Below are 14,686 nucleotides of genomic sequence, written 5' to 3' on the forward strand. Positions count from 1 at the left end.
TTAGCTCATGCCTGTTCCACTGTAATGTAACTTAAGACTTATGTAGTTTTTAAAGCCAGAGTGTATGCGAAACCTGAAAGCCTTCCCTTAATCTTAAAGATTCTTGTGTAACATAGACTTTTAGCCGTTTAAATGAAGGTAATTTGAATGTGAAACATTGAAAAGTTCAAACCATCGCTAGATGGCACCCTATCACTGTGCAAAGAATTCCGCAGAGGGCGCGCAAAAGTGCTTGCATCGTCAGAGTGAATTGAGACGCGATCGTGAACGCATGCGCTGCGTTGCATCGGGCTTGAAATTTGGTTATTTTGTGTGAAAATCAGTTGATAAAAAGGTGTGAGAACCGTTATGGAAGTCACATCGAAGAGTGGACGATAACAGATGGACTAATTATGGTGAAAGAGAGTGTTCTTAGTTATGTTTTAATTGATTTTTGTATTTTGTTGCTTCTGTGTGTCCAAATGTGATTGATCCTCAAATTCCCTTTTTTTTCTTCTTTTAACGTACCTTAACAAATTGGATGTGTGCTAAATGTGATGCAAAGCAAGATAAAATGTGGTTTAAAATATCAACAATTAGTAGAAAATTCTATTGTGGCACAACACTAAAAAGGGATTACAATTGGATTAATATTCTATTGGCTGCAGCAATCTTTCTTGGATGTTTTCAATGGACAGAAGGTAAAAAGATGGTGCTGAAGACTGTTAAATCTGTTGCTCTTGTGTGAGAAACTCGCCTCGACCAGTTGGTTACTTTGTGAGTCGTTTTGGCCACCGAGGCATTGGGGGATTTCTGTGATTCTCCTGAGCATTTTCCGCGGGAAAAGTTGCTCATGGCCCATTATTTTTGGGGGTTGGTAGTTCTAGGGCATGGAAAAAGACGTTAAATGGTGGGAAAAATGTTTGAATGATTGTGGAAATGCGGGAAAAATGATTACGATTGGTGGTGGTTGAACCGGCAACAGCGCCTTCAATCACGGGAGAGGTTCTCTCGACTTCTTTTGGACCGATCTCCGCAAAGTGGTTTTGTATGAAGCTGCTTTACTTTTGAGCCTTCCAATGTGTTTGTGTTGAAAATTCGAATGGAAGAAAGAAAAACCTTCACACTATAAAATGCAGAGCAGGTGTGCGGGTCAATACAGATGCAATGTCCGTGTTGGGATGCAAAAAAGAAGCAGGGAATGGCATTAGGTTGTGTATGTGGGCTCCTTTTCCACAGAAAACCCCTCTCAAGAGTTGGTTCATCGTCATGGCGGACTTGGTGACAATAAAAAAACGTTGACGAATTCGAAAAGAAGTGCATGGAAAATTATGGTTTTCGTATCAACAAGTTCGTTGCTTCAATCAGCCAATATCGTAACTTTTTATAGTTTTTCTCAAAACGTATTCTTAGGCACAAACCCCTCGTACGACTGCAAAAAAACGAAGAAATTGCAGTAATAATCTTTGATTTTGTGAAGAAAACAAAGAAATTGCAATTTTACTCAATATGAATTTGTCGTAACTTGTATCGATTATAATAACATTAATAACATAATTGAGTTATTGCACTGTGCAATTGTGAATTAAAATTATACTACAATTTCCATTAATTAATGTTGCGAATATGCTTCAGAATGTGTAATATTAGGCTTTCCATACTTTATTTAAACAGCTGTAGCAGGATTTATTTTGTGATAATAAAACCGTACTTCTCAATTTTGATATAAAATGGTTTCAGAGGTTTTCGGAATAGTAATCAAACAACAAATAACTGCAGTGATTTTGAAATATTTTAGATAAAATGTGCCTAATGTTCAATATCAATGCGGTCTTCAGATTGAAGGTTTAAACCACAGATTAATAGATGATTTTTTTGATAGGGGTGCGGGGAGTCGCTGTCAAACACGCTCCTTAACGGTTACTGAATTTAAATTCTTTAAATTAATTACCATTACAAACTTAATTGGTTTAGGTAAAGTAACTATCCAATAAAACAATTTGGCAACTAGAATTCAAATCAGGAAAGAGGATAGAGGTCAATTTTAACAAATTCGACGAGATGTCAAATTTTCCGTCCGCCATTTTGGGCAAAAACTCTGCATGACTTTTTACGAAGTGAGAAAAGAACAACAAAATGTATTTTCATTCCTGTCGGGCTATTTTTCCAAGTAATTAAAGGACTAAAGTACAAAGTCTTCTAAATTCGAACGCTCGGGGGGTATTTTTGACATTTCTGTGAGATTAAATTCTACTTTGAATCAAATTCCCGTACTGTCTCTCAAGTCTTAGTAGTATTGTATTTTGTATTGTATTATATTGTATTTATTTGCCTTCATGTGTCTTGACAATAACCCCCGTAGAGGGTGACATTAGCTCTAAAAAATGCGACCAGTTTTAGTGTAATTTTTTCCTGTTTTCGTACACATTTTACGAGATATCTCCAAAACTACGTAGGTTACCAATTTATGGTTTTCGGTTGCCTCTTTGTTATTAACTTGGCTTTTATTCTGTATTAGTATTTTTTTGCTAATTCATTCTACAATGACAGAAAACAGCTACTAAACTCAAAAGTTTTTTCGGCTCGCTAGAAACATATGGGAAACATAGGAAATGTCATGCCCCTGCCCCGTACCATGCGTCCACCGCCGTCTTAGCGTTGGCGACCAGCCTCCAAAGCCAAACGGCGGAAATGCTTCTTCTCAGTCTGTATAATCTTTTGTCGTCTTAGACGATCTTTTGTGGTAAATGGCTTTTACTGGACATTGGAAGGAAGGAAACCACCAGATAAGACACCATGGAAGATACGACAACGAAGCTAAAAGTTAGCACGTGTTGTTGCCGTAGTGATAAAAAGAAAATATATAAATTAAAAATATTAAAATACAGTAAACTCTCTCAAATTCGGGCATGGGACCGAAATGTCAGCCGAATTAGACAGAAATTCGGGCGACAAACTTTTTGAAATGCAACGATTTTTTATTCATGTGCATATAGATATTGAGTTTACACACTCATATATAACATAAATTGCATGAAAATCCCTCAATAATGCAAAATCACATCAAAACTAAGACAAACCATACCAAATTTGAGCATATTTGATTCATTTGATAATCATAATCAAACTTGAAAAATGACAACAAACTTTTTTCAAATGTAACCGCTGCCCGAATTAAAAAGTAGCCCGATCTTAAAAGAGCCGAATTAGCGAGAGTCTACTGTATAAGTAATATAGTTCCTTTTCATTTTATACGTTCAGAAACATTCAGGAAGAAGCACATAAATATGATTTTCATTCATCCAGAATACGAATTTATTAACATAACCCCACAATTGACATTTTGAATCCAAACGTAGTTCGAATTTGAGAGATTCAGATTTCAGAGACTCTACTGTAACTAAAAAATTATCTAAAGTCACGTAATTTTCGTATGGTGCATAATACTATAGTAAGGAATATGTAAATCTGTATTAAGAAGGTCTTTAATCTTTAAATAACCATAACACAAGCGTTCAATTTTATCAGTATTGACCTTAATCCAGTTTTAAAAGATACTTTCTTGAGAATTGGCTGATTAGAAACTAGAGGACTTATTAAGTCATATGGCTTAACTTATTTCTGATGCTCGTACCATTCAAAGGTGCTCTACTTCGCCCTTAAGAATGTAGTAAGTCTAAGTAGATTAATCACTGAAATAACTTAGATTTATGTTGATCTTGGCGAATATTTATTTATTTATTTTATTGCAAGAAAATTTTTGTACAAACATCTTATTTCTGATACGATAAATATTCTCGAAGATGAGTTTGAAAATTTACAAATCAAAGTTGAAGAACATTTTGCTTAATGCTTCATAAAAGTATTTGAAAGTTATCATTTTTAAAGGTTTAAAAGGTCCTTGTAGCAAAGCTTTAAATTAAGAAAAATTTGAAGAAGTATGTCATTTGCTACACTGAATTATGGCATGGTGAAAATTCGAATCTGGCAACGCAAACGTCATCATAATATTGAATTAATCTTAATATTTCATCAAATTTCGATGGAAATCGTTAAACCCTAAAATTTTGCTGAACACACCGTGGTTCTAGGTTTGACTCAAAGGGGGCCGTAATGTCAAAAAACTTAATTTAACACGAGAAGTTAACATTTTATTTTTAATAAATAAATTATCATTAGCAAAAAATATAAGGGCAAGTGCGCTACTTTCGGCCGACTTAAGCTTCGAACGATTCATCTTTTTCAATATGTTTTTAATTATTTTGACCCTTTATAATATTACATTTTAATAGCTAGTTCAATGCCTTAAATTTCCTGAAAAGGGCCACGGGTCAAATCCATTAAGAACATAGAAAAAAAAAAATCAAAAATCAGTTGTCCGAAGTTTGAGCCGTTCGGAGGTAGCACGCTTTCCAATAAGGGTATACAATTCAATTGGTTCGTAATATCACCAAATGCCGTATAATTATTTTCAAATATTTAGCAAAGAAAAGGAAGTTGGACCAAGCTATTATTTGATTTAGATTCTTAATTGTTCTGTCTTTCTAAATTATATTGGATTAAAACCTAGATACTTTTACAAAAACCGTAGAAGCGGGTGACTTTGTCCTCTGTGGGTGACTTTGCCCCATTATTATGTTCTTTACCGTTCTTTAACCCTTTAAGGACGATTGGGTCACCGGTGACCCAAAAATGAAATTTTTCCTACGACCTTCTAAAGTTTAATTTTGCTCTAAAAAGTTAGAAAAAGCGATTTTTTCTGACCCTCAATTTTTGACCTTCTCGTCCTTAAAGTGTTAATTCTAATGTGTAAGAATGGTCCTCACTGATCAGACATGGTAGATCAGATTGTGAAGGACCATCCTGAAGTTCTTGAATTAAAGAAAAGCTTACAAATAGGAAGGGGAAAGTCATCCATGGAAAATAAAGTTACCTATATCTACGGCACGCGAATTGCCTTTTTAGTATAGCCCCACCTCGCCCTATGTATTATGTGAACAATTAATTGATGGTTTGTGCTATAGAATAGGGTTGTCCGGTGAAATTTTATATGTTAAGTTTACGAACAGGAGGAGGTCAAAGTCATACGCACTTACAGCAGAATGTTGAATCGAAGTATAAAGATAATTCGAGGATGATCCACAGTTTTCTAATGTTTGAACGACAAAAGTAGAATACATTTAAACAGTGGATTAACGTTTAAGCCAAAAATTAGACCCCCGATATCGGATGTATAATTTTTGGCTTAAAGATGGAATAAATCTGTCCACATCTATCCGCAAATTCTTCCCGAAAATACTCTTAAATAATACCAAATTGATATAATATGCACTTTAGTGGATTTTTTGAAAAGAAATAAGGCTTTCACTCTATTTACAGCTTCTTAAAAAGCCAATTTTTCCTGAAATAAAAAGAAACATCCACCATATGCAACTTCAATAAGTCGCCACTGAAGTAGAAGTCGCGGGAGTCGCGCTTTTTTGCGCCCAGAAAACATGCACATTCTTTCACATCCACAAAATTGATTCTTATTTTATTTTAGAGAATTTTTAGCAAGTCTGGTGGTTCAAGATTACCATATAACGAGAAAAGGCCATGGAATCTTGCTAAATCGAACGGAAACAATGACGAAATGACATTTTCTGGCATGCAGAAAAGCCAATATGGGGTTATCGTATGAGAAAAACAGCTTACGCCAAAACACTATTCCACGTTTCTGCATACGAAAAAATATTTAAACCTAGCTTAATTTTAACTCTAGACTAACACTAATCTGTGGTTTAACTGAAGTTATTCTTCGTTTCAACATTCAGCTGTTATAGTACATTTGTTGTAAATAACGTCGCAGCAATTCGTAGTTTGGAAGAAATACAAAAGAAATGTAGATAGTATAGTTACTGATTCAACCGACGATTTATCAATGTTATAAATGTAAAACTAGTATAAAATCATTGGAGCTATATGTGATAGTAAAATGCTGAAATTGCATTTTTTTACGTGTCGTATTCCAAAGTTTATCAACGTCTATATTGAACTGCCAAGTATGAAATTTTTATCATAACAAAAAGTAACACGTGCAGAATGACCAATCAAATATGGAACGATTTATTAAAATTTAATAAAAATATTGTGAAATAGTTTATAATGTTGCTTGAGGTGATTGAAGCACCTTAGAATCAATAAATTGCAAGAATGCCGTTTAAACAATTGCTGATTCAACCGTCAAAATTTTCCGTGGAATTTTCCTTGGCATCCTCAAATTGCAGAATGGAGATGAGAAGTGATTATTCATTCGCTTTTTTAATAATTCCCTGATTACCACGATGAAAATTTTTGCTAAAAAGAATTCACAGGCGTTGTGCAATGGGAAAGAGAAACGTGAGCTTTTTTGCTTACACCATAATTTCTTTTGTTTTGTGTATTTCTTGCAATGGGAGATGAAGAAAAAAAAAACACAACATAGGCCATTACAGAGTGGTACATGCTTAAGACAAGAGTGTAAATTAATTATTTTAGTATCGTCTCTTATTGAATTAATTTCATATATTGCACACATTTGCCCATTGTGAACCTTATCTGTGTGATTTTTCTCTCCTCAGACAAATTCACTAAAAAATATTAAAATAATAATATTATATTCTCTCGGTGATGCTATAAACCTCAAAAGCACTCTCTTGGTGAAGTAATAATAATCAAAAGCTAAGAGTCTCACACAAGAAGACAAAAAAAATATCATCTAAAAGCACTATAAAAGTATTTGAACAGTAATTGTTTGAAAATAAATATTTGATGTCTTAAAAATCAAAAATCTACCGAGTTTAACAAATTAAGTAAATCGACAAATCATCTTTCAACAATGTCGTGAACCGAAAGATGAGATAAAGTTGTGTAAAGACAAAAAAAATCTCTTACATTAAAAGCTCAGTGAATCATTGAAATTTAGATTAAGGTTTTTCTTCTTCCAATTCGATCGCTCAATCTCGACACTGAAGGTGATCAACGTCGTAGTCAATTGATTTTTGATTTGTCGGTTTATCATCCCATCCGCTTGTTGAGGAGTAATTTTAAATCCATCTAAAAGAATGGTGCTTTCCGGGAAGCAATGTGTATAATCATATCTTATTTTTCGACCAATGACATCTACAAACTTCAAGGGATTTTGGGTTGGGTTGAATATGATAAATATAATTATATTTGTATTTAAAGATATTTGAATCATAATTTAAGAAATTGTCTAGCTCTCTGAATATATTTAAGGACTTGTGATAGTCTTCGAGAGCATGTCCTAATATTTATAATATTGAATTGGAGAGGCTTAAATATGGTAAAACTACTTCTAAAAAATCAAAGAAAAAGTTCTAAAAGAAAGAAAACAAATATCAATCATTGGGTCACTGACTTTTAGAGTATAGAGTTTAGGGCATGAATTTTTATTTTACAACAGATTATTTAAAAAAAATTACAAAGGTCATTTTTTGGACAATTTCGAACAAAACTCACTCGACTAAACAATGTTCCCGTCATTACTCTTAGGGATCGTGAAGTTCAAGGGATACATATCACTCATCACTATCAGGATGTCAATGTGGTCCTTTTTTAGCCACTGAAGAAGGTCCACATCGGGACCGAAAGCTCTGGGCAAGACGAAAAAAGTGTTTTCATCTTAGGGTGACTTTTTCACTGGCGAACACCGGAAAGTCCCTCTCAAAGATTCTGCCCAAATTCGAAAACAGCTTAATCGAATGTTTTAGTTTTTCTTACACTGGCTTCAGATAGACCTGGCTTAAATATATGGCTTATCTGTTCTAATTTCTTATCAATCGCGAAAAATAAAGATAAAGGGACAGATAATCCTAACCGGCTTATGTAGGTGAGATTCTTAACGTGAGCTAACTCGGAGTGCATGCAAATTTGATTTAGAGCTGAAGTTGGGAGACGCCATTCAGTTATCTTGAATCAAATTCGTGAAATTATGCAAATTTTGTATTTAAACCAAAATATCAAGGATTTGGATGAACTGACAGAAAAGTGATATATGGATGAAATGTAGACCAGAATGTTCTCTATAATTTTCCCATAGAACATGATCTCATTGATTACTGAGAAGTCAAGATAATCGAGGTTTTTTGTTTCTTAACTCGTCTTTTCATCCAGAGTGCCCCAAGTAGTCATTTGTTGAGCTTCAACTATATCAAAGAATTGTTGTATTTTGTGGGACTTTCCATTTAAAACCCTATTTTAAGTGTCTTGGTCGAGTAGAGGCAGTCAAATTGGCATCTGAGTGGTTTCAAAGCGTTATTATTGGAAAAATCATTTTTTTCACACTTAAACGGCAAAATCGGAGTGATAGCGTAGTCTGAGTGGAAAATGATGTATGGACGAAATGTAGAGACAAATGTGCTCTACAATTATGTTGAAGTAATCATCAAAATCGGTTCAGCGACAGTCGAGATAATTGAGGTTATGTGATATTGAAATTGGTTTTTCGACTGTGGCGCCCCTGGTGTTGGTCCTACGAAGTTCAAATATTCTAGAAAGTTGTAGCATTTGGTGAGATCTTTCGTTTAAGCCCTCATTCATCAAAATCGGTCACATAGAACCGGAGATATAATTTTTTGAATTTCGTGAACTTTGACCCCTCATATCTCCGGTTCTATTGAAACCACAGCGCACATACGCACCATTTTGGAAACGTCCTAGACTGGACTACAACATACTAAAATTTCATTAACTTGCACAATGCCGTTTTTGAGAAAAGTGACTTTGAATTTCGATGAATTTTGACGCTATCACAGCGCCACCTGTGGTGACTTTTTGAACTTCCATCTGAAAGTGTTCATCGAGACGAAACCAAAAAGGTAAAATTTATGTCGCTATGTTAATTAGAACCGGAGATAGAGGCCGGTCAATGTTCAAACTTTGACCCCTTATAGCTCGGGTCAGGGGTTATGGATCGACTTAAGGTTTTTTTTGTTTGATAGGTATAATCAACGGATACAACATACTAAATTTTCAGCCCGATGCACAATGGAATTTTTGAGTTATTTAACTTTTAAGATTTAAAAATTTTCTTTTTAAAAAAAGCGCCCCTAGCGGTGGTTTTATGAACTTGCGATGTTAGAAGGGGAAGTGGAATTTCACGAGAGCTTTCCAAAAAGCCCTCACTTTTTAAATTCTGACAATTAGAACCGGAGTTATGGCCATTTTAAGATATTTTTTTTGGACCCTTATAGCTCGGGTCAGGGGGTCGGGGGACCTTAAGTTTGGTATTGATGGAAAGCTCTAAGGCCCAGCTATAACATACTAAAATTTGAGTCCGCTGAATGCCATAGGGGCGGAGCTATTGAGAAAACAAAAAAAGGGGGGTCTTCAAAATGGCGGAAGGAGGGGTGGGGGGTGGGGGGTCTATGCACCAAGTTGCAATTTTCACCCGATATATAACCTTTGCCGAAAACCGCAAGTCGATATCTTTTTTAGTTTAGGAGCTATTAAGCTCCAAAGAGCGGCCGGCCGGCCGGCCGGGAACGTAAAATAGCCACATATATATTCGTGATCAGGAAGTGGCGAAACACATTTTGGCCAAGTTTGAGGTCGATCGGACGACATGAAATTTTGTTAGGATTATAGTAGGTGAGATTGTTAAGAATCTCACCTAATAACGTATTAGGTGCTCAAAAAGCAATGAAATTTCTCGCTATTTTAGATTTTGATACCTTCGGGAACTGGGTTAAACCTTTAGTCTGAAGACTGCTTTATAAAATTTATATTAGTTTATGGCAAAGATATGTTTCATTTTCGAAAACTGTACTTTTGAAGATAATTTGTAAGGTCATTTGTTGAGCTTCTTTAAAATATGTATTGTTCAACTGATTTTGTTGACTTTTTAAGTAAAAGCTTATGAATTGTTTTTAGCAATTTGGATTCGTTATAGTCATATAGTCTTAAGAATCACCATTAGAACATTATACGTGCTTCAGATTTGAGACCCATGGCTTAACTGCTCTGATTTTTCAACAATCCAGATTTTTTGGATAAATTTGACTTAGGATTGGATTATTAATGACGAATGACCCATTGAATTCTGAAAAAGCAATAAAAAAAGTTACTATTTAAGATTTTGAGACCGTCGGAAACTGGGCTAAATTTCTAGTTTGAAGACCGCTTTAAGGCGTCTACACATTGGGAGCAATTTTCGTCAAAAATTGCGTTTTTGACAGAAATTTGACGTTTCCCCCTACAACGCTGCAGGGAATTTGCTTCAAAAAAGCAATTTTTGACAAAAATTGCTCCCAATGTGTAGAGGCCATTAGTCTCTAAATGAGACATTTTGATATAATAATGATCAAATCAAAACTAAATTAAAGCACAATTGCCGTATATATTAAATTATCAGATTGATATTTTTTTAATTTGTCGTTTTTCTTTAAAGAACAATCTACAGAAATATAGAAAAAGTTTAAAATCTCAAATCAAAGTTTATCTTAAAATTAAAGACAAGCTTACGAGAAGCAGGGATGCAGTTATATGCATGTACGGTAGCATTTAGTAGGGGAGACCGTGGCAGAAATAGCCACGTATAGCTTTAGATAGTGGTGTTTCATAGTTTGCCTTCGAAGGAATATTGTGGAAACCACTCTGTATTCTAAATAGGGGAAAGTACTCTCCCTTCGAATGTTCATGCCTTCGAATAATGTAAATTTTCTTTTAGTTTTCCTAAGAGACTTACACATTTCCATTAAATATTATTTGATTTTGTAATTGTTGATAATTCCGTGATAATTTAGTGTAAATCTCTTACGAAAAACAAAAGAAATTCACATTATTCGAAGGCATGAACGTTCGAAGGGAGAGAACTTTCCCCTATATACTTTCCTTACTATTCATTGAAATATTTATCAGCCTCGTACAAATATTTTTTGTACAAATTATACGGAATGAAAAATTTCATTTGGTGGCCAATTCTACCCCGGTCTCCTCTACCAAAATCTTTAAATTTTTCCAAGCTTACTGTTTACTTCTTTACTAAATTATTTCGATTAGATTTATTGTTCCAGAAAGTAATATTATATCATGAATTTATGTGTAATCATGTAAAGTTTTTGTTCTGAAGACAAAGCTGATCCATTGCAGTGAATTTTGGGATAATTACATTTAAGATACCTCACATTCTACAGGTTTCAGACCTAAGGTTTAGTAATATGGCTTAACTTTTCTATTTTCTTATCACAAAAGATTTTTTTCCGAAACCTTCAGGACCTGAGCTCAACGCGCCCCTAAGGTGGTTGACCAAATCCCAGTATAACCATCTGCTATGTCGAAATAATCACACCTGACATAGGTAATACATAATTCCATAGCGGAAAGTTCTGAAACTTAACCCATCAAATATTTGGTACATTTGACCTAAGGTCGTACTCAAATGTCTGTATAACCATTTGCAGAATCATTTTGAAGTCGTTGTACTCTATATAAATTCATGGAAGCATTCACTATTGAGTAATGATCCTGTGTGACAACCTTTAACCTCTTTGGTTTAACGTAAATTCCAGTAGAAGCAATATACGCAGAAGATATTCAAAATCACTGAATGAAATGTGGCTTTAAGAGCAATATTTTGTAAAGTGAGACAATTTTGGAGCTACAATATCATCAATGTTATCGATGTTTTTATTTGGAGGAACGTGACCAATTGTTTACTTTTACTATATTTGTGTGAATTTGTTGAAAGCCTCAAAAGTTCTCCTAAGGAATCTCACTTGGAAATCTAGTGGATTATTTGTGGAAATTCTACATATTTCTGATTGAGATTCTTCGTCTTGTCTCTTAAATGGAGTCTATAAATAAAATCTGGGTAGAAAGCCTTATAGAAAATTTACAAAACAAAGGTGTAATTAATTGTACCATTCTTACAAGCAATTTACGTCATTTTCTAATTAATTTTCCGCTCAGAGTTGTCAATTCTAAATATTTACGCTTTTTTTCAATGTTAAAACGTAAATTACTCTGGACTTCGTATTTAATTATCGACTGGAACAAGTATGGAGTCTTTTGAAAGGTCTTTGAATCTAGCATAAATCCGAATTGGTTACGAAGAGTTATGAATCAGTCTTCAAGCGAAATTCAAATTATTTAAATTTTAATTTACTCATTTAATTGCGTTTGAGTAAGTGATCTTAAAGGATTATCTACGGATACTGAGTTTTAAAGTATTCCTTGTTTGAGTAATATCGGTCATTGCCGTCTTATCGCTACCATTTTTGGGATATATCTTTTTACCAAAAGCACATCTATTTTACTCCAAGATATACATATGTAATTCCATATAGAAAATTCTAGGGGGAACTGGGGCAGTAGTAATCTGGGGTAGTTGTAACCACTGTGATTTTTTTCATTAATTTTAAGACTCCAGAGGATAAAACCCATAAGCATTCATAGATACCATGGGGATGTATGTCCACAGATAAATTGGTCAATAAAATCCTAATATACTTTAAAAATAAAAATCATTTTCCTGAAAATGTTGATATTTCGATTATTTTGGTCATTTGGATTTCCACCTGGAAATTAAAAATTGTGTAAAATAATCGAAATGTAGCAATACCAGTTCTTTCCTACATCTTTTAGGATTATATTAATGCATTTACTAGAGAAATTGAGATTCTCATTATTTCAAAAGAATTAATAATTGGTTAGAAAACAGCATTTGGGGTAGATGTAACCAGGCAATTTCAATTTCACAAAATGAGTAGGTAAAAGAGCGGGAAATTGACCTTCATGCGAAATATCTATAATTCATAGATTACGAAAAAAAATGGTGGCACTGTGTTCAATAAAAAGTCACATGGTGTCAAAATATGGGGAAAATCCATTGAAAAATGTCTTTGATATGCATGCTTTTAGTTTTTTTGCTATTTTAATTATTCTTTGTAAAAAGTGTCGTGATTTTTTGAAAAATATATAGTCTTTATATATCTCTTAAGTAATTAAAATAATCGAAAGTGGTGCAAAGTTAATTTCAAGGGTGGGAAAAAAGGTGTTTACTTCCTCCCCAGAAAGTGGTTACTTCTACCCCAGGTATTTTGTGAAAAGAGAAAAATGCACAGGGACACAAATTTTATTTTTATGGAAAACTCAATTGTTTTCCAGCATCCGCATTACCCTCGACGAATTGCCTATACCCAAGGGTAAAACATGAGCTAAGAAATATTTTCCAAAAAATCACGGTGTCCTTGGAAAATCACCTCAAATTCGCATGTATCGAAAATGGTTACATGTGCCCCAGTCTCCCCTATAGACTATTTTTCAAATTTCAACGACTAACGCTGTTAAGCTGGCTATAGATTAGACATAATTTATTGAAATATTTCTTTTCAATATTCAATATTGACAAGGATTTTATTCACATTGCAAAGACTTATTGACATATGTTTCAATATTGAAGAAAATTGTCCAGTGTGTAGGCAAATATTGAAATATTTGTTTCAATATGGAACATTTTATTTCATTATTTTGAATGGCTACAAACTAGCCCAAATTATGTCAATAAAAAAGTTCAAAGTCACATTGAAATAAAATTTCAAAGAAATTTTAAATATCAAATTGATTTGATATTTACTTCAATATTTTTTAATGGTCAGGAATCTTCTTCCTTCAGAACATCACAGAACTGGCGGATTTTCCTTGTTCATGAATGAAACAGTCAATCTGAAGTGTTTTTTGACATAATATACAAGAAAATCCCAGTAGACTGGGATTTCCTGGAGGAAGCTCCAGGAATCCTCTGACCACCGAACGTATCTGACTGGTTTTTTGACATAATATTCAAAAAATCCCAGAAGATCTGGAATTTCTTAGAGGAAGCTCCAGAGATCCTCTGACCACAGAATGTATCTGAAGTGCATTGGGCATAATGAACAAGAAAATCCCAGAAGATCTGGGATTTCCTGGAGGAAGCTGGAGAAATCTTCTGACCAACTTGGGTATTTTTGGGTGTTCTTTACAAAATACGGAAGAAAATCCCAGAAGATCTTTGCATCCCTGACTAGACTGGTGTTTTTAATATTGAAGTCAATTTGTTCAGTGTGTAGGCAATTATTGAAATATTAGTTTCAATATTCGCTTCAATATTGAAGTTTTATATCAATGTCACTTTGAAATGCTATTATTTCAATAATTTGTCTATAATGTGTAGACATCTTTAGTCAATATTGATAAACCATCCCTTATATGGGACCTTCTTCAAAGGAACCCTGCGTATGATTTCCTGCATACGACCCTTTACCTATACGGTCTCATATACACGACCTTCTGATAAAAAGCCCATGCACTCGAACCTCAGCATACGGCTTCCTGCAAGCGATTCCCTGCAAATTCTACCAACGGTCTTCCGTAAACGACCCCTGCAAAGTCTACCAATGTAAACGACTCCTGCAGACAACGTCCAACGTGCGATCCCCTATAAATGACCTTCCGTAAACGATTTCTGCAAATGACTTCCTGCAAAAAGCCCCATGCAAACGATCTTCCGTAAACAGCCCTCTGCTAACGATCTCCTGGACTCTATCCCCTGTACACGACTCCTTGCAAGCGAACCTCCGCAAACAACCTACTCCGAACGACCCCCTGAACCTTCTGTAAGCGATTCCCTGCAAAAAACCTAGCAAATAGCTCCATGCGAACAACCTTACGTAAACGATCCCTTGCGCAA

At 34.4% G+C, this 14,686-nt stretch overlaps 1 protein-coding gene across 2 annotated transcripts in view; it reads left to right on the forward strand.

Annotated features, from left to right (window-relative positions):
- The first annotated feature begins 242 nt into the window (after nt 1-242).
- Nucleotides 243-14,686, forward strand: part of LOC129806672 (neurogenic locus Notch protein) — a 101,232-nt gene continuing 86,788 nt past the window's right edge. Inside the window, exon 1 of one of the 2 annotated variants that reach the window (XM_055855439.1) lies at nt 243-680. In XM_055855439.1, coding sequence (XP_055711414.1) covers nt 521-680 — 160 coding nt within the window. In that variant the 5' untranslated portion in view covers nt 243-520. The remainder of the gene's footprint in view (nt 681-14,686) is intronic. The other variant, XM_055855440.1, reaches the window with a different exon arrangement.

This window comes from Phlebotomus papatasi, chromosome 3, assembly GCF_024763615.1.
Source record: "Phlebotomus papatasi isolate M1 chromosome 3, Ppap_2.1, whole genome shotgun sequence".
In the NCBI taxonomy this organism is placed as follows: domain Eukaryota; kingdom Metazoa; phylum Arthropoda; class Insecta; order Diptera; family Psychodidae; genus Phlebotomus; species Phlebotomus papatasi.